A 24529-nucleotide genomic window follows, 5' to 3' on the forward strand; every position below is an offset into this window, starting at 1 on the left:
ATAACCTATAAAGAGCAAAAGAAACAATTTTTGGTTCCCTCTGACCAGTAACATGCTATCATGTTGCTGGACACTATTAGGCCAATAGCAATAAAGGTCTTCATTATACTATTGATAATTCATTTGAGTTCAACTTGAACAATTTTCCCTTAAGGGTCTTTTCAAAAATTAAACTGTCAATAGAGAACTCTCAGAAGAATCAGTGCTAGAAGAGCAAAGAACTGAGGAAAGCACTTAACACTAGGCCACTCCCCTGAAGCTTAGACATGAGTCCTAGCGAATAGTTGAGGTCACAGTGTTCTAACATGTAAAGGAACAGTACACTTCACAAGGCAGAAGAAGTGCTGCCCCTCTTCTAACCTGAGATCAACAGATAGATCAAGAGAGCTCACCTTTTCTCCCTTCTTGCTCTGTGGGACTGCTAGGAACGATAAAGGGGGTAGATCGGAAGGCGTCAGGGGAAGGAGCAACAAGGTCTGAGGAATTCCTTTATACAAAGAGAGAGCCACAGGTTATTTTACCACAGCTACAGCTTCGCACTTGCTTTCTACTTTTTAACAGCAAAAATATCTGTAACTCATTCAAGTACTTATTAGTGCTTCTCTCAAACAGCTAACCGACCTTGGTAGAAGAGCCATGAACAATACTTCAATAACTATTTCTCACACCACACATATCCAAAATTAGAATTAAAAAAAAAAAAGATTAAGGGAAAAGTCATATGATTACAAGAGAAAGTAAATGACCAGACACAAAGACATCATGACTGAAAAGCAGGATGAGATAGTGCTAAAAAAATTAATTCATCTGCAGATTTGAGACAAATATTTACTCCATTTTTTGCCTATTATGAGAAAGATCATGTATATTCTTATTAAAAAAAAAAAAGCAACCTCTTTGCCCTAATACGGATAAAGAAGTCCAACTACTGTCAACTCTAGCATAACCTCTTCTGCACCCCTATGTCATTAAATGGGAAGAACTGCTAGCCAAATGGAGCAGCAGGCAGCTTGTTTTGGACATGTAACAGTCTCTAAATAACTGGGCAGTTTCTTTCCTGGTGAAACCTTTGGGCTACAATTTTAAAATCTCCAAATGGGAAAGCAGATCTACCTGCCTTCGATAATTCCACTAAGTTCTTATTCCCCAAAATTCTTAAGCCTAGAGTTTACTTTTCAGTTTCAAAAAGACTTCTGGACTACCAACTTTAGCTCTTTCAACCTTAGCCTAAAACCATCAGGCACATGTTTCCTTGAAAGGGTTATTTTAGGCTTACTTACGTGGAAAGACTCTCCTGAACAAGAGACCTCTGACCAGAGAGCTGCAGGAGGTGCAAAGTGGTGGCAGGTGTGGAAGCCAGAGAACACCCACCTTCTTCCCTTGAAGGAGTACAGCAACCACCAGAAGCTACTGAGAAAAAAAAAAAAAAATTCTAGTTGCATTTACTTCTCATATTGACATTACTGAATTGTCAAAAAAATAAAAAACAAAACACACTCAGTAGTACAAAAAGCATAATATTCATATATCCACCCATGTTCCAAGAGGGCAGAAACTGTTTTCTAACTGCTGTACAATTAGTGGAATGCCACACTAACGCAAATCTTGAGTGACGATTAAACATCCCCTCCCTAATAAATTATGGGTTTCTTTAATAAAGAATTGACGAAAAGAACTCCTTAGTCCTTTCTGTCATGATTAAAGCTTGGAGAAGAAAAGCCAGGACGCTTAAACCTCTCCTTGGCTGCTCTTCTTTCTAGTCAAGTTTCTATTGTAAGACAGCAAGCGAGCCCTTTATTCCAAGGTCTACCTAAGGTGAAGTAAAGCTCATGCCATGATGCAGATGGGAGAAGTCAAAACGATGTGCATGACACCTGATGATATGAACGCAACAATTTTCATGATTAGAACCTGGGCTCCTCAAAAGACAGAAAAAATACTAAAGCACAAGTAAAACGATATATGAGCAGTCATTACTGATTTATACTATGAAGAGGCTCCTGTTGGTCCCTTCTCCTTAGCAACAAATGAAGTATCAGCTGTATTAATTGCAAGAATAAAGAAATTTCTTAAATACAAACTTGTAGCTTTAATGAGAGACCAGAAAAGGTTTCTTGGTGATGCTCTGTATGTCCTGCACACATTCACAGCATAGTACAGGAGTATAACCTTCTCTTCCTCCCTACTTACAACCAATACATCATATTTTGCTGATTGTTACTGAAGCTTTCTGGCTCTGTGAGGTTGCAGCATGGGGCACTGGTGGGGGTTAATGAAAGGTGAAACAAATACCATTCTAGTCTTCTAAAGGTATTATATTCTTTCTGCTGGACCATAACTTCCTATTTGTGGCAGAGGAACTAATAAACAGATGAATAAGTGACTGTTACCCAGGTGAACATGAAATTCTTCACTTAATTATCATATTTAAGATTTGAAGACTTATGATAACAGAAATAGCTACTCTTTCCATAACATTAAATCTGCCATATTATTAGCTAGTATTCTTCAGTATCTCCATTTCCAAAAGAGAAAGAAAATTATGTTAACACACGCTAAATAGCAATTATTTCCAAAAAGTCCTTCTCATTAATCAGCTAGAAACGTACTTTCCTTCCATACCACAAACAAGTCTGCACACCTATAAAGTGCCTTCTGACTTAAAACAGTAGCCTCAGAACAGAAATAAAAGTTTAGATCTTCAGAAAAGAAGAGCTACGGCAACAAATTACTCTTTGTACCTGTTTTATTGCTCTGGTCAAACAAGTCTTCCTGAGTTGACAAAACCTCAGGCTCTGGTGACTTCTGAATCTGCATCCCACCTTCCAGAAGTTCCTGAACAGATATTTGTCCTTTTGTTTCCACAGCAGCAAGAGAGCCTTTGGGACTAGCAGGCATGTCCTCTGACCTAGGAAATTCATATCACCAGGAAAAAAAGTTACTATGTTCAAAGGCTTTCATCTTTGAAGAAAGAAGCATTTCCTGTTTTGTGTGTTTTCCTTTTTTAATTTCAAAACTTCCAGAAACTATTTATTAAAAGTGAAATAAGCTACACTTTATAATGATGCAAAGCCCTCAGCCCATTTCAAAGTGTGTCTCAGTCTCTCACAAAGCAATACCTCTTTTCCACTCTGCTCACTGCAGTGCTGCATGCTGTCCAAGATTTCTGATAAGTGAGTTAGGGATTTTTGTTTCATACATTGTTATCTAGAGGTGCATGAAGCAGTGTGATCCAGACGGCAACAATGCCAGAACAATGACCTCCCACAGAAAGAGCCTGGATGTAAATCATCCTCTGCACCAGCCACACACTTTATCTTCTGCTGACCTTTTTGATCTGATCTACTCAACCCAAGCCCCAAACCAAGACTCCTTCACACAAATACTACTTACACATGTAAGACACTCACTGCTGGCTCCGTTCCAGAGACTTAGGCGGTTCACCTACTCTACCATTCCCCAGAGTAAACAGGATAGCAAAACTACCTAGAGAGTAATTTCCTAAGGAAAAGTGGAATGTTAAACTGAGTGTTTTGCATTAGAAAGACAACCTCTATTGATATTCAACTTTGTTCAGTACCCCATTCCCCACTGTTTCTACTGAAGGAAGAAACAAAAGAATACTAAATGTTTACTCATTCCCTTCTCCAAAATGGAAGCATCCCACTTGTCCTCTGCCATATCTAAACTTGAGGTATTGACCAGAGACAATGCTGTTTTGGATACAACAATCACCATAGGCAGAACAGAGGTATACTGCCCAATTCCCACCAAGTTAAGAGCCTGAAAGACATGGGAAAAGAATACCTCCCTATTTATCTATGCCATAAGCTACCAGGTGCAGGATACCTGAGGACCCAAAGCAATCTGGGTTCTCCTCAAGTATAAAAACAGTAGACTTTCAAATATAATATTCTTTTGACTCTTACAACACTAGAGAATTTAGAAAGACAGACCACAGAGAGATAGTGCCTCTGCAGACAAAGAACAGAGAGGAGGAGTAACAACCAAAGATTAAGGGATCATCCTTACAGTTAAAGCAGCAATAAATTGGACTTGTAATATGCCTAAAGATAAGATGACACAATGAGAATTCATAAACAATAAATGTTTCTACTGGACCATAAATATGCCCAGGGCAAGGGGGGGAAAAAAATCAAGAATTTCTGAAAAAGTTTCCACCTGGCCAAGTGAAATGAGTGTAACCTGATAGCAGAAACCCAAAAATACTTTCTAGAAAGAACTTGGTTTACCTTGCAGGTGGTGAATTTTGCTCTTCTACCACAGATACATCCTTACTGGGCTGTGGTGGCACAGGGATATCCTTGCTGGGCTGTGCTGCCATGGGGATACCTTCATTAGACTGTTCTTCATGCTTAATTGCTTAAAGTTTTAGAAGAAGACAGGAAGGAAATATTTAATTTTTCAAACTACTAAAAGTAGTCCCAAATGCTTTTTAAAAGGCAAAGATATTAAAGAAAGAAATACAAACTGAAAATATATACAGGCATCATTCCAGAAAGGAAAATAACCAATTACCCACTTACAAAAAACCTTAGTATGCAAGCCATCAACTGACAAGTACTCGCCAGACAACTCTACAACCTTACTATACTAACTTAGATTATATTAACTTAGATAGCTATAAGATATATCAAGGAAAAAACAACTAGCTCTAGCATGGGAGGAAAATACTTATAAACAAACTCTAAATGCCAGAAAACATGTTACGTACCAATATTAGCATCCACATCAGATAGCCTAGTATAAGCAGAGTTGGTGGTTACTGACTGTAGATTGTCTGCTTCACGTGGCAGAGTTTGTTCCTCAACATCCTGGCTCTGGGAAAGTTCTAGAACCCCAAAGCCCAGCTGTGATGAGGCAGGATCTAGGAAGAAAACCCCAAGAAATCAGCTATCATCCCACAACATTATGTACTATGCAAGGTGCTGCCCTTTAGCAAAAGAAGGTCATATTAAGTCTTTCACATCAAAGCCCTGCCCCCCAAATTTTTTCAAAATAAAATTAAGAATAGAAGCACTAAGGGCTTCCCTGGTGGCGCAGTGGTTGAGAGTCCGCCTGCCGATGCAGGGGACACGGGTTCGTGCCCCGGTCCGGGAAGATCCCACATGCCGCGGAGCGGCTGGGCCCGTGAGCCATGGCCGCTGAGCCTGCGCGTCCGGAGCCTGTTGCTCCACAACGGGAGAGGCCACAACAGTGAGAGGCCCGCGTACCGCAAAAAAATACACACACACAAAAAAAGAATAGAAGCACTAAAAGCAAAGGGGGAAAATGCATAATGAAGCAAAAACTGTGTACCATAAAACCTTACAAGCACCTAATAAAGGTAGACTATTTCTACTTTCTAAAGAAATACATAAGCCGTGCGCGCACACACGCAGAGTACTGTACTTCATATTGTAATTCCACCCCACAAGGCATGCATCCCCAAAATATTTGAAAAACAAATGAATACAAAAGAAGTAGGAGTCAGTATGCAGAAAGGGGGCTAAAAAATGAGCTAAAAATTCCTGAACACCAAATTAGGTGGATTATCTTAGGCTACCAGCAAATTTCCTAACGACTATTCTCAATTTAATGATAAGAAATCTATAACCTGATAAAAGGGAGAAATTTAGACATCTGCATGCTCATGTTAAAGGGGTTAGACCAATCTACTATCCTGAAAAAGGCATAAAGCTACCTTCAGCACCAAGGGAGTGTGTGGTATCGTCTGAAATATCTCCTTCTTTTTCCTTTTTCTCCTTCTCTTCCACCTCTTCTTCCTTCTCTTCACCCACAGGAGGAGCAGATTCCACTGACATTCCCAAAACACTATACAGCAAAAAGACACAATCATGTGTTCGCAGATAGGCCGGGATATTTTGCTCAAAGAACTCTTTAAATTTTATTGTGACTCCCCACACACCAACCACATTTTAAGCAAATTTGAAAAAGTAAAAAATCTCACCCCATTATTGCTTCTTTCTACAAAAGGCACCTAAAAGGTTAACAACTCAAAACACTGTAGTACAGAATTAAGTAATACAAATAAGAGACAGAGGAAGAAACAAACATACGTGATTTTTATCTTTCTCTGAAAAAATCTGAGCAGGGATAGAAAAATCTTGCACTCAAGAGAATTACTGACAAGTGACAAGAGAAGATGTACATTAGATGTGCAGAGAAGGGGCTCAAAAATACATCTATTGGGCTTCCCTGGTGGCGCAGTGGTTGAGAGTCCGCCTGCCGATGCAGGGGACACGGGTTCGTGCCCCGGTCCGGGAGGATCCCACATGCTGCGGAGCGGCTAGGCCCGTTGAGACATGGCCACGTTTCCGGAGCCTGTGCTCCACAACAGGAGAGGCCATAACCGTGAGAGGCCCGCGTAGCGCAAAAAAAAAAAAATACATCTATTTAATAGAACACAGTTCACAAAAGAATTTTAGTAAAAATTCTTAGAATACATAACATAGAACCACAGTGGCTGAAAAAAATTCAGGTAAGACATCTGTGTATTGAAAAGAAGACATCACAGGTCAAAAAACGATAAACAAAAGTAAAACACACATAACAATTAGGAAAAAATATCTGCAACAATATAACAAAAGAATAGTCTCCATAATATACAAGGAACTCGTAAGAAGAAGCTCAAGATATGAATGGACAAACAACAGAAAAGACAGCTCACAAAAAAAAGAAATACAAGTATCTTTAAACATGTAAGAAATCAGGGCTTCCCTGGTGGTGCAGTGGTTGAGAGTCCGCCTGCTGATGCAGGGGACACTGGTTGGGGCCCCGGTCTGGGAAGATCCCACATGCCGCGGAGCGGCTGGGCCCGTGAGCCATAGCCGCTGAGCCTGCACGTCTGGAGCCTGTGCTCCGCAACGGGAGAGGCCACAACAGTGAGAGGCCCGCGTACCGTGAAAAAAAAAAAAAAAAAGGTAAGATATCAGAGAAACCATTTGTTGCCAATCAAATTAGAAAAGAAAAACTGTAAATACTGTACTACTATTCAGTGCTGCCCAAACCTGAGGTGAGATTAGCATTATCACATACTGTTTATGAGAGAATAAACTAATAGAACCTTTCTGCAGAACTGGGAAATATGTATCAAGAGCTCTAAAAAATGTTCATACCTAGTAATTTCAACTGTAAAAAATAATTTGAAATATGAAAAGATCCTTATACAAACTTACTTTCGAAGTTCACTGTGACTAACAACCTACTGTAAGCCCAACAGTAGGTAAATGATTAACTAATTTCATAATCCATAAAATGGAATTTATGCAGCCATTAAAAATGTTCAAAACAACCAAATACAACATGTAAACCATAATCTGGATTGGATACTGGATAAAATATATATATATATAAAATAAAGCCATCTTTGAGACAACCTGGAAAATCTGAATATGCACTTATTACTAGGTTTTACAGAATCGATATTTTCTTAGGTGTGATAAGGGTATTATGATAATATAGGATAATATTTTTCTTAGGGGATGAATGCTAAAGTATTTGAGGGGAACTATGATTTCTGCAACTTTGTTTCAAAACAGTATATTTTATACACACACACAGAAAAATGCATAGTATCTTTTGAAAAAATGCATAGTATCTTTTCATCTCTACTGTGGGTTTAAACTTTTAAAATAAAAAACTAGGGGCAAATGTTATTTAGAGTTTTAATTGCAGGGGAAATTAACTGCTCATGTTGTTAAGCAAAAAGGTCAAGAAACACACGAACTTTTACTTCCCATGTGTCAACTATGTATATCAAATGCACAACAACAACAAAAAACAACAGGGAAAATAAGCCAAAATGTTTACAGCAATTAGCCTCTGGGTGGCAGAATTATAGATGACATTTTTGCCTCCTGTAACATTTCATATAAAGACCATTAAGCATAAGTTTAATAAGCATAAAAGAGAAGAAAACACAAATTTGCAAAGTTGGGGACCATGATCCAAGGAAGAGAAAAAAGGACTGAATAAAGACTTCCACAAAAATAAAATAGAATGTTACCTACACAACTGGGAGGACCAGATGCCTGACCTCAGGAAACATAGGGAAAGAAAGTCAAGAGTGTGTATGACAAAAAGTAGAAGAGCAAATGAAAGACAGCACAAACCACACACCTTGGATCTTCCTCAGTCTCTTTTGGTGGTTTTCTTCAAGTTCCTAATGCTCGTAGGCACAGTGAGTCCTTGGACCTCTTCTTCACCTACAACTCACCCCCTTAGTGATCTTATCCAGACTCACGGCTTTGAACATCATCCATATGCTTATGACTCTGGAATTTTAAATCTCCAGCTTAGACCTTCTCCAGACATTCACACTGTCAACTGCCTCCAACTGGCAATTGAAAAGGCAGCTCAACTGTAACAGGTCTATAACTGACCTTCCCCTGCAGTCTTCTCATCTCAATTAACAGAAACTCCATTCTTCTAGTTCCCAAATGAAAAACATGGAATCACTGTTACCTCCTTCATCTCTTGCATACTTCACATCCAATCTATCTTTGAATCATATTTTCAAAAACCCAGAATCTCACCACTCCTCATCCACTTCTACTCTGGTCTAGCCACTGTCACATTTTGCCTAAATTATTTCAGTAGTCTCCTAGTAGGTCTTCCTGACTCTACCCTTGCTCTCCCTTCAGACTATTCCTTTTTAAATTTAATCTGAAGAGCTTTTTTTTTTTAATTTTTATTTTTCCCAGCTTTATTGAGGTATAATGGACAAATAAAAATTGTATACTCTTCAGTCTATTCTTGATCCAGCGGCCAGAGTGATCCTGTTTAAATCTAAGTCAGATCATGTCATTCCTCTGCTCAAAACCGTTAAATACTTTCCTAAGAGTAACAGCCAAATTCCTCACAATGATCCATAAGGCTTTATATATTCTGGTTCCCTCTTTACTTCCCTGACCTCTTCTCCCACTCCTCTCAAGCACTCCATGCCAGCCACACTAACCTCCTTGTCATTTCTCAAGTATTCCAGGCACATGCTTCTCTCAGGGCTTTTGCATTTGCTGTTCTCTATGCATGGATTACATTTATCCCAAATAATAGTAGAGATCACTTACTTAAGATTTTTAGTCAAATGTCACATCACTAAAGCATCCCCTAAGTCACCCTACCTAAACTTGCAATTCCTTTGATGTTTCCCATCCCCTTCTCTGCTTTATTTTTCTCTTCAGCCCTATCAGAGTCTAAGATACTATATATTTTTACTTATCTATCATGTATTGCTATATCCCATACCAGAATGTAAGCTCCATTAAGGTCTAGGGTTTCTTATCTCTTCTGATCACTTTGCATCCCCAAAACTCAACAGTGCTTTGCATATAGGAAATACTCAATAAATATTTAATTAGAATGATCAGGTGAATCAGAAGAGGCTTGAAATTAATCCAATTATAGACAAAAAGTAGTACTGATATTAAACTTTTCTCCACTATCCAAAACTGATGGAAAAAGAAAACAAAGGTTTAAATATATTATTTAGAAATACAGAAGTAGCCAATGAAAGAAATAAAACAATTATCATCAAAAATTAGGAGAATGTTGTTGTGAGTTAAAACCTCATCTTTCATTATGGAACTCAAGTGTCTTAATTTGATAAAACAAGAAATGGTAATACAACAGTGTTACTTAGTTTTACAACAGTATTAAGAGCTAGGAAGATAACCTCCCAAAGAAATAAAAGCACAAACACTTAAAAAGCATTACCTCTGTGAAAGGGGACCAATGGTGGGAATGGGCTATTTGCTTTTCATAAGTTCTTTTTAAAATAAATTATGTATTTATATCACTCTTAAAAATATTTAACAGGGCTTCCCTGGTGGCGCAGTGGTTGAGAGTCCGCCTGCCGATGCAGGGGACATGGGTTCATGCCCCGGTCTGGGAAGATCCCACATGCCGTGGAGCGGCTGGGGCCGTGAGCCATGGCCGTGGAGCCTGTGCATCCGGAGCCTGTGCTTTGCAACGGGAGAGGCCACAACAGTGAGAGGCCCGTGTACCGCAAAAAAAAAAAAAAAAAAAAAATTAACAGACCTCATCAAAATTAAAAACATGCTCTATGGAAAAAGCCTCTTAAGAGGATGAAAAGACAAGCTACAGAGTAGGAGAAAAATATTTGCAAACCACATATGCTACAAAGGACTAATATATAGAATATATAAAGAAGTCTCAAAACACAATAAAAAGGGCTTCCCTGGTGGCGCAGTGGTTGGGAGTCTGCCTGCCAATGCAGGGGACACGGGTTCAAGCCCTGGTCTGGGAAGATCCCACATGCTGCGGAGCAGCTGGGCCCATACGCCACGACTGCTGAGCCTGTGCTCTAGAGCCCGTGTGCCACAGCTACTGAGGCCCATGTGCCTAGAGCCCGTGCTCTGCAACAAGAGAAGCCATCTCAATGAGAAGACCGTGCACTGCAACGAAGAGTGGCCCCTGCTCACCGCAACTAGAGAAAGCCCGTGCACAGCAAGAAAAGACCCAACTCAGCCTAAATAAATAAATAAATAATAAAATAAATAAATTTATTTTAAAAAAAAACACACAATAAAAAAAATCCAGTTAGAAAATAGGCAAAAGACATAAACAGACATTTCCTTGAAGAGGATGTACAGATGGCAGAGAAGCACATGAAAAGATGTTCAACATCATTAGCCACTAGGGAAATGCAAATTAAAACCTCAGTGAGATATCATCACACACTTATCAGAATGGCTAAAATAAAAAATAGTGACACCACCAAATGCTGGTGAGAATGGAGAGAAATTGGATGTCTCATACACTGCTAGTGGGACTGTAAAACGATACAGCCACTCTAGAAAACAGTTCAGCAGTTTCTTAAAAAAACTGAACAGGCAACTACCATATGACCCAGCAATTGCCCACCTGGCCATTTATCCTAGAGATATGAAGACTTACAAAAATCTGTATGCAAATGTTCATAGCAGCTTTATTTACATTAGCCAAAATCTAGAATCAACCCAGATTTCCTTCAATAGGCAAATGGTTAAACAAATTGTGGTACATCCATACCATGGAACACTACTCAGCAATAAGAAGGAACAAACCACTGATACATGCAACAACTCAGATGGATCTCCTGGGACTTATGCTAATTGAAAAAAGCCAATCCCCAAAGATTATATACTGTATGATCCTATTTATATAACATTTTAAATGACAAAACTTTACCAGTGGAGAATGATCTTTTTTTTTTTTGGTCCCACTGCACGGCTTCCTGGATCTTAGTTCCCCACCCAGGGATCAAACCCACACCCTCAGCAGTGAAAGCACAGAGTCCTACCCACTGGACAACCAGGGAATTCCCCAGAGGATGGTCTTAATTAGCGGTTGCCAGAGGTTCATGTGCAGGAGAGGGAGGTGGGTGTGTTTATAAAAGGGCAACACTGGAGCTCCTGTTCGGCATTTTGACCTCAGTGGTGGATAAACCTACACAGGTGATTAAGCTGTATAAAAATTAATACACACACATGAGTACAAGTAAAACTAGGGAAATGTGAATAAGTTCATTGGATTTTATCAATGTTAATATTCTGGTTGTGAAAGTATACTATAGTTTTGCAAAGTGGTACCATTGGGGGAAACTGGGAAAAGTACACAAAGAATATCTCTCTATTATTTTTTACAAATGCATGTGAATCTACAATCACCTCAATTTTCTTAAATGTTTAACAGGGAAATAAAAATATCCTCAGCATCATATTTTAGGACACTTCATGTTTAGGACCACAGGCTTACATCACAATAGGACATTAGATAAGAGAGGAAGATCTTTTGGAATTTTATGATATATAAAAGTTCACAAACAGCCTTTTTCAAAATATCTGCATTAATAAATAAAGACAACATAAAGAGATCAGTATACATGTGCTTTGAAGTCAACCCCTTTTGGAATCAACCCCACATTCTCTGCGGTTTTCGTGGCCTTTAAACATGCTGCTCCCTGTGTTTGGAAAGCTCCTCCTCCCACATGCCACACTTCTCCCCAGCCCTTCAACTATGCCTAACAAATTTGTATTTATAGTTTAGATCATCCTTCTCAAAGAGGTTTTCCCTTATCCCCCATGTTAGGTTATATATTATTTTTTTCCTCTTTACAATGATCACAGTTCTCACTGAATAGCTATTTATGTAATTATTTAACATCTGCTTCCCCTATTAAATTGTAAGCTCCATAATGGCAAACATGCTTTAAAACACCTACCACAGTGCCTGCACGTTTACTAAATGTAAGCATTCAAGTATTTTTTTAAGGAAAGAGCAACACCTTGATGCAAAAAGGGAAAAGAAGTAGCATGAGACTTCTCAAACAGTACCATTAATTTATAACAAGGGGTACACACGCATTCTGTCCCCACTGGTTCAAACTCAGATGCCGAGCCACAAAAACACATATAAGCCTGGCACATGTTCCTAAAGAGGTATCACAAAAACTTAAATGCCTACAAAAAGCAAAGAAAGGTAACATAAATGAGTTAAGTGGCTGGGTTTAAGAACAAAAGCACAAGCCCTAGGATAAATGAAAAAAGAATACCTGGCCTCAGTGTCCAAATACAACAGTGAGTTACAGGCACTATGACAGACCATAGCACTCATGCCCTATCTAAGCAGAGGCTGGCTGCTCACAGCTCCCGCCAACTGCTGCCAATAATACAACAGTTGCATTACTTCCGGCCTAGTAATCCCAGAAGCTGGAAATCTAAGTTCTATGTGAAATTTCCCTACTTTTAAATTCTATCAACTAATTCAAATATATTTTACAACTATGTGTGGGCCAACCAGAACCCACCTGAGGGCCAAAATAAGTCCACCAATTTGGGGATTGTTCTAAAGCATCCAACTGATGATTTGAGAGAAAAAATTTAAGTGCAAACACAGAGTATTAAATAGAACACAAACATTCACACACAAAAAAGCACTTATTTTTGAGATAAAACCCTAGTCTTTCACCTCATACTAACATCCTCCTCTCTGACTACCTCCCTTTTCTATTCCACCACCTCAAGACTCCTACGTTCTCCTTTGATCTTAGGAGAATTTGGGTATTGAATAGTAAAAAAGAAAGAGAGGCACTTGAGTCAGAAGGACTCAAAGCCCAGCTCTGTCACTTACTAGCAATGCATTCTAGAGCAAGGTTTTTAACTTCTTTGCCTAACACTTCCCCGCCTAAGTAAGGGAAGTAACATAATGTGTTCATCGTACAACTGCTTTAAGGATGAAATTAAATGGCAGTATATATCAAACATCTCATCTAGTGCCCAACATAGAGGATAAACTCAATAAATGGACAATGTAAAGATATACAGGAGACAAAGTAAAAACTGAATACAGTTTAGGGTATGAATTAAACATTCTGGGTCTAAAACTGGCGAGGTTCTTTGGTTGGTAGGTAGAAACCATGCTTAACTGTTTTGATAATATACCTAAATATTTTTTGATTATTTTTTCTAGTAATAAGTCATATCCAAGCTAAGAATAAGGAATGCTTGTTTCACATGCACAAGGTAGATCACAATCTGAATAATGTAGGTGCAAAAAAATGTTACCACCTCACAAAAGAGATTCCAGCTATCAGTACCAACAGAATGCTAGTTAATACAATTCTCAAATCCCACTCCCTAATTCACAAAAATAAGATTAATCCTTTTATCCTTGGAATGAGACAACAGGTACAGATAAAAAAACTGATCCACTAATACATTTAAATAAATTCCTTCAAACACTAGTATACCTGCTTGTCCTATTTGGCTGAGGTAACTGTTCAATGACCTGACTGATGGAACCACATGTGTCCAAATGAGAAGAATCCACAGACTCTGAAAAAAATAAGTGGATATTAGCAGAAAAGGCATTTACCACCAAACTGTAATACAAATTCAAGAATGCAGACAATACCAATCTAATCAGCTACATTAGAAAACCAACCTTTTGAGTATTGTGCACCAGCTACTATGCCAGACTTCCTTACATACATTCACCACAACCACATAATGTTTATATCCACCCAGCTCCAACAAGAGCACCCTTGCAAAATGGACCTCACCTGCAGCTTTGTTTTCTTTCAGTTGTTCATTGAAGCCACTATTACTGTCTCCTTGTTCTTCTCCAGCTGTTTGTTCACTATTGGACACAACATCCTAGAAAATATACATATATAATATACATCCCAGAAAATATACATACAAAATATACATTCATAATGTATACATACATATGTACATAATATGAAATATACATTTCATAATATACTATATATGAAGTAATCCAAAATGATACATATTTTTGTGAAAATGATTTTATTTTCCAGCCAACTTTATCCAAAAGATAGTGATCTCCTGAGTACTTACTTTGCAGCTTGGTCTAGATTAGGGGAAAAAAAAAAATCTACTCAATCATTTCCAAGCAACCTATCACTCACCAACACAGGGTTCTCTTTGTGCGTCTGTAGATTAGGAAGGTGTCGAGATAGCATACTGAAGCGAGAACCAGAATCATCGCCTAGAACCTGGCTTTCAGGCTGAGAATCTTCAATGATCAGGCAAGGAGTGTCTTGCTGAGAGAAATCTGACTCCAACTGACTTCCAGTGGGGTCCATCTGCTCCCCTGGAATGGAATAACAAAAGATCAGTTCTGTGTAACCTACTAGCCTTCCTCATGCAGTCTGAGCTTAAATAATGAGGCAGAAGTACAAGACCTGGAAAAGGGGACCAGTGTAGGACTCTTCCAATTAGAACATTATAATCACTGCAATCACTTTCCTATCATACCTTCCAAGGCCCGATTTCCTCGTTATTTACAATCAGCCTGCCTATCCTTCTCTCCCCCTTCCATCACCTTCCCGTAGACACCCTTTCCCCTCCTTCGTAACCTCTTCTCTCCCCGCCCCTTTTTCCGTCCCCCACAACTCTCCCTACGTCCTTCTGGAGCCTCTACCACCCCGCAAAAGGCTTCTTTGTAATCTCTGCTCGTTTTAACCCCCACAGGTCTTCACGCTTCCTCACGACCACCCAGCCTTTCCAGCTAGGGCTACCCCACCCCCTCCTCAGGGCCCTCCAACCCTTTCCCTGTCACCGCCGCCATGCTTGCCACCCCGCCCCCTCCGGTCGGCCATCCCCTTCAGACCCGAAACCCAAGCCTTCAGAGCCTACTACTCCCCCACTTTTCTCCAAACAGTACCAGGCATCCCGGCGGGAGGTCCCTCGCGCTCCAGCTAGAGATCTCCGCACGCTCCCGAGGTCTCTCCAGCTCGATCCCCAGGTCGACGCTGTAGCCACCGCCGCCACGGGCCGCGAACTCCCCTTTTCCCGTCGCGTCACGCGGTATCGGCTCGCCCATTCGCTGTTGCTGCCCGCCACTCAAGAAAACCTGTGGATGATTGGTGGCTGGGCGGAGTGCCCCGCCCCACGTAAGAAAAAGGAACACGGCGGCGTGTTTCCATGGCAGCCTGGACGTTGCAGGCCGTCCCTCTAATACAGCGGGAGAATGACAGTATCCTTGAACCGAAGGGACCCTTGAGAGGGCGTGAAATATATTCCCCTGCTTCCAGGACGGTTGTTTGTACCACTAGTCAGACATAAGAGAAAAGACCAATTTTCTATCGTTCATGCACCATAAGGCCCCTCTCTCACCCTCTTGCGTGGAAAAGGAGAGGGTTTCCCGGCTTTCTAATAAAAGGGCAAAGAAGATCCAGGATGGCTAGAATTTCAGAGCTGGTGAAACTGAAGAGAGAGGACTCTTTGGGGTTTACCGGGTCAATCAGGATCCCTTTTGTAGGCCTCTACGCGAATTCAAGGGCTTCACATTACGTCTCTGCCAGTTCTTTAAAAAAAAAAAAATTTTTTTTTCCATTTACATTGTCTGAGGGCCCCGGTAAGCCATATTTTTCCCCATTGCCCTTTCCAGTCTGAAACGTCGTAGTTCAAGCTTCACATTTGCTTATCGTTGACCTATCTTTTGTGGAATTGCAGCCTACAGAGACCATAGACCCAGACATGTTTTGCACGTCCGGTTGAGACAACTGAGCACAGTAACTGTCAGACTCGGTGGTGAAGAGAACAGCTGCCGCCCCTTTAACTAGATGACCTCAAAGGTCCCTCGAAGCCTTGAGAGTCTATTATCCAAATTATGGTGCCGGAGTCTTATGGAGGGTGTGGCAGCTGTGACTTGTATTAATGAAAGAGGCTCCATGAGGAATATGGTTTTGTTTCTGGGTTTTTTTGCAGGGGGTGTTGATTTTTGTTTTTAAGTGGTGGTTGGATCTGGGATGGAATTCTAGCCAGAGCAGCTGTCAATAGGGAAAGCACCTAGCACACTGCCAGGCATATACATAGTAGGCATTCAATAGGAAGTAATTTTCTCTCTCTACCCCAGCCTCAGAATGACTTAAGCACAGCCCAACCATGATTCTCCAATTCTGTAAATACCCAATTCAATACCTGATATAGGCTAAGCTGAAGTGGAGCTTCCTACCAACGAATGTTCTCCCTATCAAAGCATGTCATCTCAGTATATGTTACTTATGGGAACAAAAGGACAGAATCTTTGAAATGAAACTTTCCTGAAAAATCTAGAATCTATTGTTGCTATAACTAGAATATAATTAGGGTCCCCAGAATGTTTTATGAGTGGAGCAATAAGTGGAATGGAGAACACAGAGACACATCCCACTTCTTAATCTTGAAATCATTTATAATTGATTCCTCTCTTCCCCCCCCCCCCACCAATGCTACAGAATACCAGTGACCAAATAAATTTAATCCTGAAAAAAACAGGTAAGGTCAATATTGACTACACTCGGTAGACAAAGTGAATTCATCTGCTCGATGTGAGAGGACACCAACAATCAGGTCCTGATGTGACAAATCTTGACCTTGATTACCATAAAAATTCCCCAAAGTCACTATATTTTTCCCTTCTCTGTCCTGCTACTGCATTTCCCATCACCAAGCAAGACATAAATAAGCAGGCTTTCTTGCTCATTTGACAAACAACTGTATGTTTGTCAAAACTTATAAAACTATATACTAAAAGGTAAATTAAACCTCAATAAGCATAACTAAAAATAAATAAATAAGCCTGAGCCATTCCCATTACTAAATAGAACAAGAGCTTTAAAAAAACCAAAACAAAACTGTGAAGAAAAACTGTGAATTCCTTGTTAAGCAGGATGATAATGAAATTAATCATTAAATTACCCAAAAAGATCAGAAAATGCAGGCAGGATGGTTACCCACTGAGGCTGTGACTGATTAGAGTCAGGTGAGCCAAAGTCCTTTATTGACTCTTAGACTGCAAAGGACCATCAGCATATCTGCCTATCTACAGGTGCATCTTTACCTAGGCCACCTCCGAGAAATCTAATCTACCTCTAAAGCCCTCCAGAGGAGAAAATTCCGTCAGAAAATTCCATCAGACACTATGTTAACTCACTTTGAAGTTTAACAGACCTCATTGCCTGAAAATTTTCTTCTAATTATCTAACCTAAATTCTTTTTTTTAAATATCTTATTCGTTATCTCATTTTTTTAATTTGTATTACATTAGGATCCTCGTTTTTAAATATTCATTTATTGATTTAGACTGCGCCGGGTCTTAGTTTTGGCACATGGGCTTCTCAGTTGCAGCACGCATGCGGGATCTAGTTCTCCGACCAGGGATCGAACCCAGGCCCCCTGCATTGGGAACAGAGTCTTAGCCACTGGACCACCAGGGAAGTCCCACTCATATTGCCTTTAATCGGCAAGTTTAAAACCTGGACAAATTCTCCTAAGGCTGGGATCATGTCATCTGTTCCAATAATTCTACCAATAAAACAATGAACATAAATGCTACATACTTAGTTTAATAGTCTTTTTCTGAGGTCTCCTCACAGACTTCTCTAAGTAAAAGAACCCCAGATGGTTTAACCCTACCTCACAGACACTATTCACCAATCTTTACATTTGCTTCATGGTTTTCCTCTGGAAACTCAGAGTTTTGAAGCTTAGTGGCAGAGAACTTTACTGAGGATAAGTACTAAATTTAATGATAAACTATCACATATCCCTTTTAAGTTGCAATATTAAAGTATTACAAACTGACTTATATCTAACATAGAATTATTCTGACCCCTAGGCTGCCTTCTGTTGCACCTGGACCTAAACAATCATGCCCAGTCATATACCAATGATATAATTCATTATTAACATGTATTACATTTATACTATGTGGCAGGTATTGTGCTCTGGGTTTTTTTGTTGGTTTATTTATTTATTTATTTATTTTTGGCTGCGTTGGGTCTTTGTTGCTGCACGCGGGCCTTCTCTAGTTGCGGCAAGCAGGGGTTATTCTTCGTTGTGGTGCGCGGGCTTCTCATTGCGGTGGCTTACTCTTGTTGCAGAGCACGGGCTCTAGGCGCGCGGCCTTCAGTGGTTGTAGCTTGCGGGCTCTAGAGTGCAGGCTCAGTAGCTGTGGCTCTCGGGCTTCGTTGCTCCGTGGCATGTGGGATCTGCCTGGACCAGGGCACGAACCCATGTCCCCTGCATTGGCAGGCGGATTCTCAACCACTGCGCCACCAGGGAAGTCCCTATTCTGCTCTGTTTTACATTCATTTTCTCACCTAAAAGCCTCATATCTCTTTGAGGGTTACAGATGAGGACACTAAGGCTTAGAGAGATGACATAATTTGCACGATGTCTCAGAATCTGTGAGAACCCAGTCTGTCTAACTGCAGAGGTTTTATATATCCATGATGGAGGAGAACAGTGACAAAGAAATGGCAAAACAGTTGATACAAAACTTTTTTTGTTCTTTTTGTATTTTTATTTGAATACTAAATACGGGTGTCCCTAGTGTTCTAGAAATTCATAATAATTAAAATAATATGAAGAAAACAGAGGAGAAAAATGAAAAGTTGTCAATTCCACATCCTTATGAAGAAGTTAAGTCAACAAAAAGGTGATGACATGATTAAAATGTGAAAATAAATTGCCTAAGGTAGTCAATAATTGCCTATGATACTATATTAGCTTATTAACACCAGGCTTATATGCTTACTAGGTACCTGCAATCCCTGCAGTGGAAGCAATCCTAACTGGTCTATACCTTACCTCTACAGAACGTCCTCCTGTTAATATTAAGTAAACTTTTTATTTTGAAAAAAATTTCAGAGCAACAGAAAAGTTACAAAAATAGTATAATAAAAAAAACAGTATAATGATCTCTCATAAACCCTTTCACCTAGATTCACATGTTGTTAACATTTTGCCACATGGCTCCGATTCTTTTTATTTTGCGCTACGCGGGCCTCTCACTGTTGTGGCCTCTCCCATTGCGGAGCACAGGCTCCGGACGCGCAGGCTCAGTGGCCATGGCTCACGGGCCCAGCCGCTCCGCGGCATGTGGGATCTTCCCGGACCGGGGCACGAACCCGTGTTCCCTGCATCAGCAGGCAGACTCTCAACCACTGCGCCACCAGGGAAGCCCCCCCTATGCTTTTTTTTAGTGTGGTAAAATATACATAACATGAAATTTACCGCTTTAACCATTTTTAAATGTGCAGTTTAGCGGCCTTAAGTGCATTGACATGCAACCATCACCACCATCCATCTCCAGAACTTTTTTATCCTCCCAAACTAAAATTCTGTACCCATTCAACATTTATTTCCCCATTCCCCTCTCCCTCCAGCCCTTGGCAACCACCATTCTACTTTCTGTCTCCATGAATTTGTCTACTCTGGGTACCTCACATAAATGGACTCATACAATATTTGTCCTTTTGTGTCTGGCTTATTTCACTTAGCATAATATCCCCAAGGTATATCCATGTTGTAATTTTAATAGCATGTGTTAGAATTTCCTACCTTTTAAAGCCTGAATAATATTCCTTTGTAGGTATATATCACATTTTGTTTATCATCCTTGTTCAGTTTAACCCACTTTTCAAACATTTCCAGAGCCCCAAATTTGCCACACCAAAATATAGGTAAGGCCCTGGAGGCACATTAGCAGAACCCCACCAAGGCAGCACACTGCCACCCCTTCAAGGTTGCTTAATTTTCCAGCCAACCAGTTAGCTGGAGGCCCTCCTATCAACCCGAGTCTCTCAAACACACACCACCAAGCACAATTGTGACTCCACCTTTCCAAATGTTTAATCCAAAGAGCTCAACTCCACCAGAAGCTGCTTACCTGGAAAGAGAGAGGTAGAAACAGAAGGTCGTGGTATGAGGGGGGAACAAAATGGAATCCTTGTCTATCTGAATACTGATGGGGCCTGCCATTTTACCTTCTCTGGCTCATTCCCTCCCCTTATAGAAGTATTCAAATCTCCACATCCTAGTAGCATCTCCCCTCCACTCCACTTCTTTATCAAGCTCCAGGCCTTTCTTTTGTCGTTGCCCTCCAAATTCTGCTTTCTCCATACCAGTAACTCCATAATCCTTTGCAATCTAGCTTTAACCTCCATAAATCTAGTGCCTAGAACAAAGCAGTTACTCTAAAAATGTTTGTTAATAACTGATTCTGAAAATTTCTTGTCAAGTTATCTTATTAGCTTTGACCTCTATCATGTTTGATAGTGTTGCTGATTCCCTCCTCTTTAAAATTCTCATCCTGTAAACAAGCTAAGTGCCCATGAACAGATGAATGGATGAAAATAAGATATTATATATATATATATATATATATACATGAATACTACTCAACCATTAAAAAAAAGATGAAATCTTGCCGTTTGTGACAACATGGATGGACCTTGAGGGTATTATGCTAAGTGAAGTCAGATGGAGAGAGACATATACCACAGGAACAAACAAACAAACAAAAAATAAATGAACAAGCCAAACAAAAACAAACACATAGATAAAGAGAACAGAGTAGGGGTTACCAAAGGGGAAGGGGTTGGGTAAAGACAAAGTGGCTAAGGGGGTCAACTGTATGGTGACAGATGGAAACTAAACTTTTGGTGGTGAGCACTCGGTAGGGTACACAGAAGTAGAAATATAATGTTGTACACATGAAACTTATGTTGTAAACCAATGTTACCTCAATAAAAAATAAATAAATTTAAAAAACAATAAATTTAAAAAATAAAATTCTCATCTCATGACTCCAGAGTTCCTGGCTCTTGTCCTCCCTCTCAGTTTTTCTTTCCAATCCCTAATTTCCTGGAAGCCAGTACTACAGAATAAGAATCAAGAGTGTTACCAACATGCTACAACATGGATGAACCTTGAAAACGTGCTAAGTGAAATAAGCCAGATACAAAAGGACACATATTGTATGATTCCATTTATATTCCATTTATATACCTGGAATGGGCAAATCTACAGAGACAGAAAGTAGAACAGTGGTTTCCAAAGGCTGGAGGAAGGGAGGAATACGGACTTACTGTTTAATACGCACAGAGTTTCAGTTTGGAAAGATGTAAAAGTTCTGGAGCGAGATGGTGGTGATGGCTGCACAACAGTGTGAATGTACTTAATGCCACTGAACTGTACACTTTAAAATGTTTAAAATGGTAAAGTTTATGTTATGTGTATTTTACTATAATAAAAAAGTTTTTCAATGAGACAAAACTAAATTTTAATAAAGATGCATACCTAAAGCATAAAAAAAAATAAAGAAATTATCTGATTCAATAAAAGTCAGGCCTAGGGACTTCCCTGGTGGTCCAGTGGGTAAGACTCGGCACACCCAATGCAGGGGGCCCAGGTTCGATCCCTGGTCGGGGAACTAGATCCCACGTGCATGCCACAAGAGTTCGCGTGCCACAACTAAGATCCGGCACAGCCAAAATAAATAAATGATAAATAAATAAATATATTTAAGTCAGGCCTAGTGGTTAATTTTAGAGGGTATAAAGAGGTTGTAATTCTTTAGGAGCCAAGTGGGGTGCTTGGAAATTCTATTTTCTTACTAGAGGCACTACACACGTGTACTACAGTTAAGTCTTCTACATATGAACCTTCAAGCTGCAAGCTTTCAAAGATGCGAATGTGCATCTGGTTCCAGCAAGGAACCAGAAACTGTGCCAACAACGTCATGCACGAGTGAAATTGCAGCTTGCCCTCCGTCTCCTATTGCTGACAATTCTTCAGCTCTACCATCTTCCACCTCCTCTCCCTCCACTAGGCAGTAACTCTTCTTGCCTGTTCACTCGATGCCAGTCCGTATTTGGCAGTTGGTGTACTGTACTTTTCAAGGTACTATACTGTAAGATTAAAAATGTTTTCTTTATTTTTTGTTTGTTTTTTATGTATTATTTCTGTGAAAAGTATTATAAACCTATTACAGGACTTCCCTGGTGGCACAGTGGTTAGGAATCCGCCTGCCAATTCAGGGGACATGGGTTTGAGCCCTGGACTGGGAAGATCCCACATGCTGTGGAGCAACTAAGCCCGTGCGCCACAACTATTGAAGTCCGTGAGCCTGGAGCCTGTGCTCCACATCAGGAGAGGCCACCACAATGAGAAGCCTGCGCACCGCAGCAAAAAGGGGGGCCCTGCTCCCCGCAACTAGAGAAAGCACGCACGCAGCAACGAAGACCCAACTCAGCCAAAAATAAATAAATAAATATATTTTTTTTAAAAACCCTATTACAGTACAGTACTATATAGCCAATTGTGTTAGTTGGGTACCTAGGATAACTTTGTTGGACTTACAAACAAATTGGACTTAACAAACACACTCTCGGAATGGAACTCATTCATCTGTAGGGGACTTACTATATTTATAATTCATACATCTGTACATTTAGGTTTCATTCACTTTTTAATGTGTTACAATAAAGATGATTTAAAATAAATAAATATCATTGATACTAAAACTAGTACTGTTCTGGAAAAGGGGGTATTTACATTGTCTCAAACTATCTCCCTAAAATGTACTGAATTATTACAAACAGAAAGTAGTAAATTTGCAGTGAAAAAATCTGGTAACTTAATGAAGTGATCCCAGTTAACATCACTAGTAATGGGACAAAACGTCATCACGTGTCACTTGATATGATACACTGAGAAGGAAACATCACTTTAATTGTATTCCTGCCCAAAATTCATAATCTGAATCTGATCATGAGGAAACATCAGATAAGCCCAAATTGGTGGAAGCTCTGCAAATAAGTAGCCCATATTCTTCAAAAAGAGTTATACAAATAACTATAATACAAAATACAATAAAAGTGCTGTAGGAGTGCAAAGAAGAAATCAAAAGAAAGAATTTTAATCATGTGGTTATAATGAATATTATTGAGCATTTACTGTGTTCTAAGCTCTGTCTAGTCTCACTCATTTCTGATCTCATCCGGTCTCATTGCTGTAACTACCATTTATATGCCAATGACTCCCAACTTTATATCTCTAGCCCTGACCTCTCTCCCAAATCCTGAACTTATATACCTAACAGCCTATTCAATATCTCCCTTTGGATGTCCAATTGACATCTTAAACTCGACATGTTTAAAACTGAACTCATTCTATCAAATCTGCTCCACTTGCAGCCTTCCCCATCTCAGTTGATGGCAACTTCATCCCTCCTGCTGTTTATAACAAAAAGCTTGGAGACATTCTTTTTTAATAGAAAGGAAAAAATAACCCATGTACTTATCATCCAACTTCAACAATTATCAACAAATGCCCAATCTTTTATAAAAATTATTTTATTGAAGTATAGTTGATTTACAATGTGGTGTTAATTTCTATTGTACAGCGAAGTGATTCAGCTATACATATACATACATTCTTTTTCATATTCTTTTTCATTATGGTTTAATCACAGAACATTAACTATAGTTCCCTCTGCTATACAGTAGGACCTTGTTGTTTATCCGTTCTACATACAATAGTTTGCACCTACTAATCCTAAACTCCCAATCTATCCTTCCCCCTTCCCCTCTTCCCTTTGGAAACCACAAGTCTGTTCTCTATGTCTGTGAGTGTGTTTCTGTTTCTTAGGTACGTTAATTTGTGTCATAGTTTAGATTCCACATATAAGTGATATAATATGGTATTTGTCTTTCTATATCTGACTTACTTCACTTAATATAATAACCTCTAGGTCCATCTATGTTGCTGCAAATGGCATTATTTCATTCTTTTTTATGGCTGAGTAGTATTCCATTGTGTGTGTGTGTGTGTGTGTGTGTGTGTGTGTGTGTGTGTGTACCACAATTTCTTTATCCATTCATCTGCCGATGGACAGTTAGGTTGCTTCTGTGTCTTGGCTATTGTAAATACTGCAGCAGTGAACATTGGGGTGCATGCATCTTTTCAAATTACACTTTTGTCTGGATATATGCCCAAAAGTGGGATTGCAGGACCATATGGCAACTCTGTTTTTAGTTTTTTGAAGAACCTCCATACTGTTTTTCACAGTGGCTACACCACTTTACGTTCCCACCAACAGTGTAGGAGGGTTCCCTTTTCTCCACACCCTCTCCAGCAATAAATGCCCAATCTTGTTTCAACTATATCCCCACCCACTTCCCCCCAACTGATTATTTGTAAGA

The 24529-nt window shown here is 39.7% G+C and overlaps 1 protein-coding gene across 9 annotated transcripts in view; it reads right to left on the minus strand.

Moving 5' to 3' along the window:
- Positions 1 to 15377, minus strand: part of TP53BP1 (tumor protein p53 binding protein 1) — a 70850-nt gene extending 55473 nt beyond the window's left edge. For 8 of the 9 annotated variants that reach the window (XM_067745043.1, XM_067745033.1, XM_067744996.1 and 5 more), the window contains exons 1-10: positions 15220 to 15377; positions 14462 to 14646; positions 14087 to 14180; positions 13775 to 13859; positions 5705 to 5835; positions 4736 to 4888; positions 4254 to 4383; positions 2742 to 2908; positions 1281 to 1410; positions 393 to 487 (exon numbers count right to left, since the gene is read on the minus strand). In XM_067745043.1, coding sequence (XP_067601144.1) covers positions 393 to 487; positions 1281 to 1410; positions 2742 to 2908; positions 4254 to 4383; positions 4736 to 4888; positions 5705 to 5835; positions 13775 to 13859; positions 14087 to 14180; positions 14462 to 14646; positions 15220 to 15226 — 1177 coding nt within the window. In that variant the 5' untranslated portion in view covers positions 15227 to 15377. The remainder of the gene's footprint in view (positions 1 to 392; positions 488 to 1280; positions 1411 to 2741; positions 2909 to 4253; positions 4384 to 4735; positions 4889 to 5704; positions 5836 to 13774; positions 13860 to 14086; positions 14181 to 14461; positions 14647 to 15219) is intronic. The other variant, XM_067744985.1, reaches the window with a different exon arrangement.
- Between the last annotated feature and the right edge of the window lie 9152 nt (positions 15378 to 24529).

The sequence above is a fragment of the Pseudorca crassidens genome, chromosome 1, assembly GCF_039906515.1.
Source record: "Pseudorca crassidens isolate mPseCra1 chromosome 1, mPseCra1.hap1, whole genome shotgun sequence".
NCBI lineage: Eukaryota > Metazoa > Chordata > Mammalia > Artiodactyla > Delphinidae > Pseudorca > Pseudorca crassidens.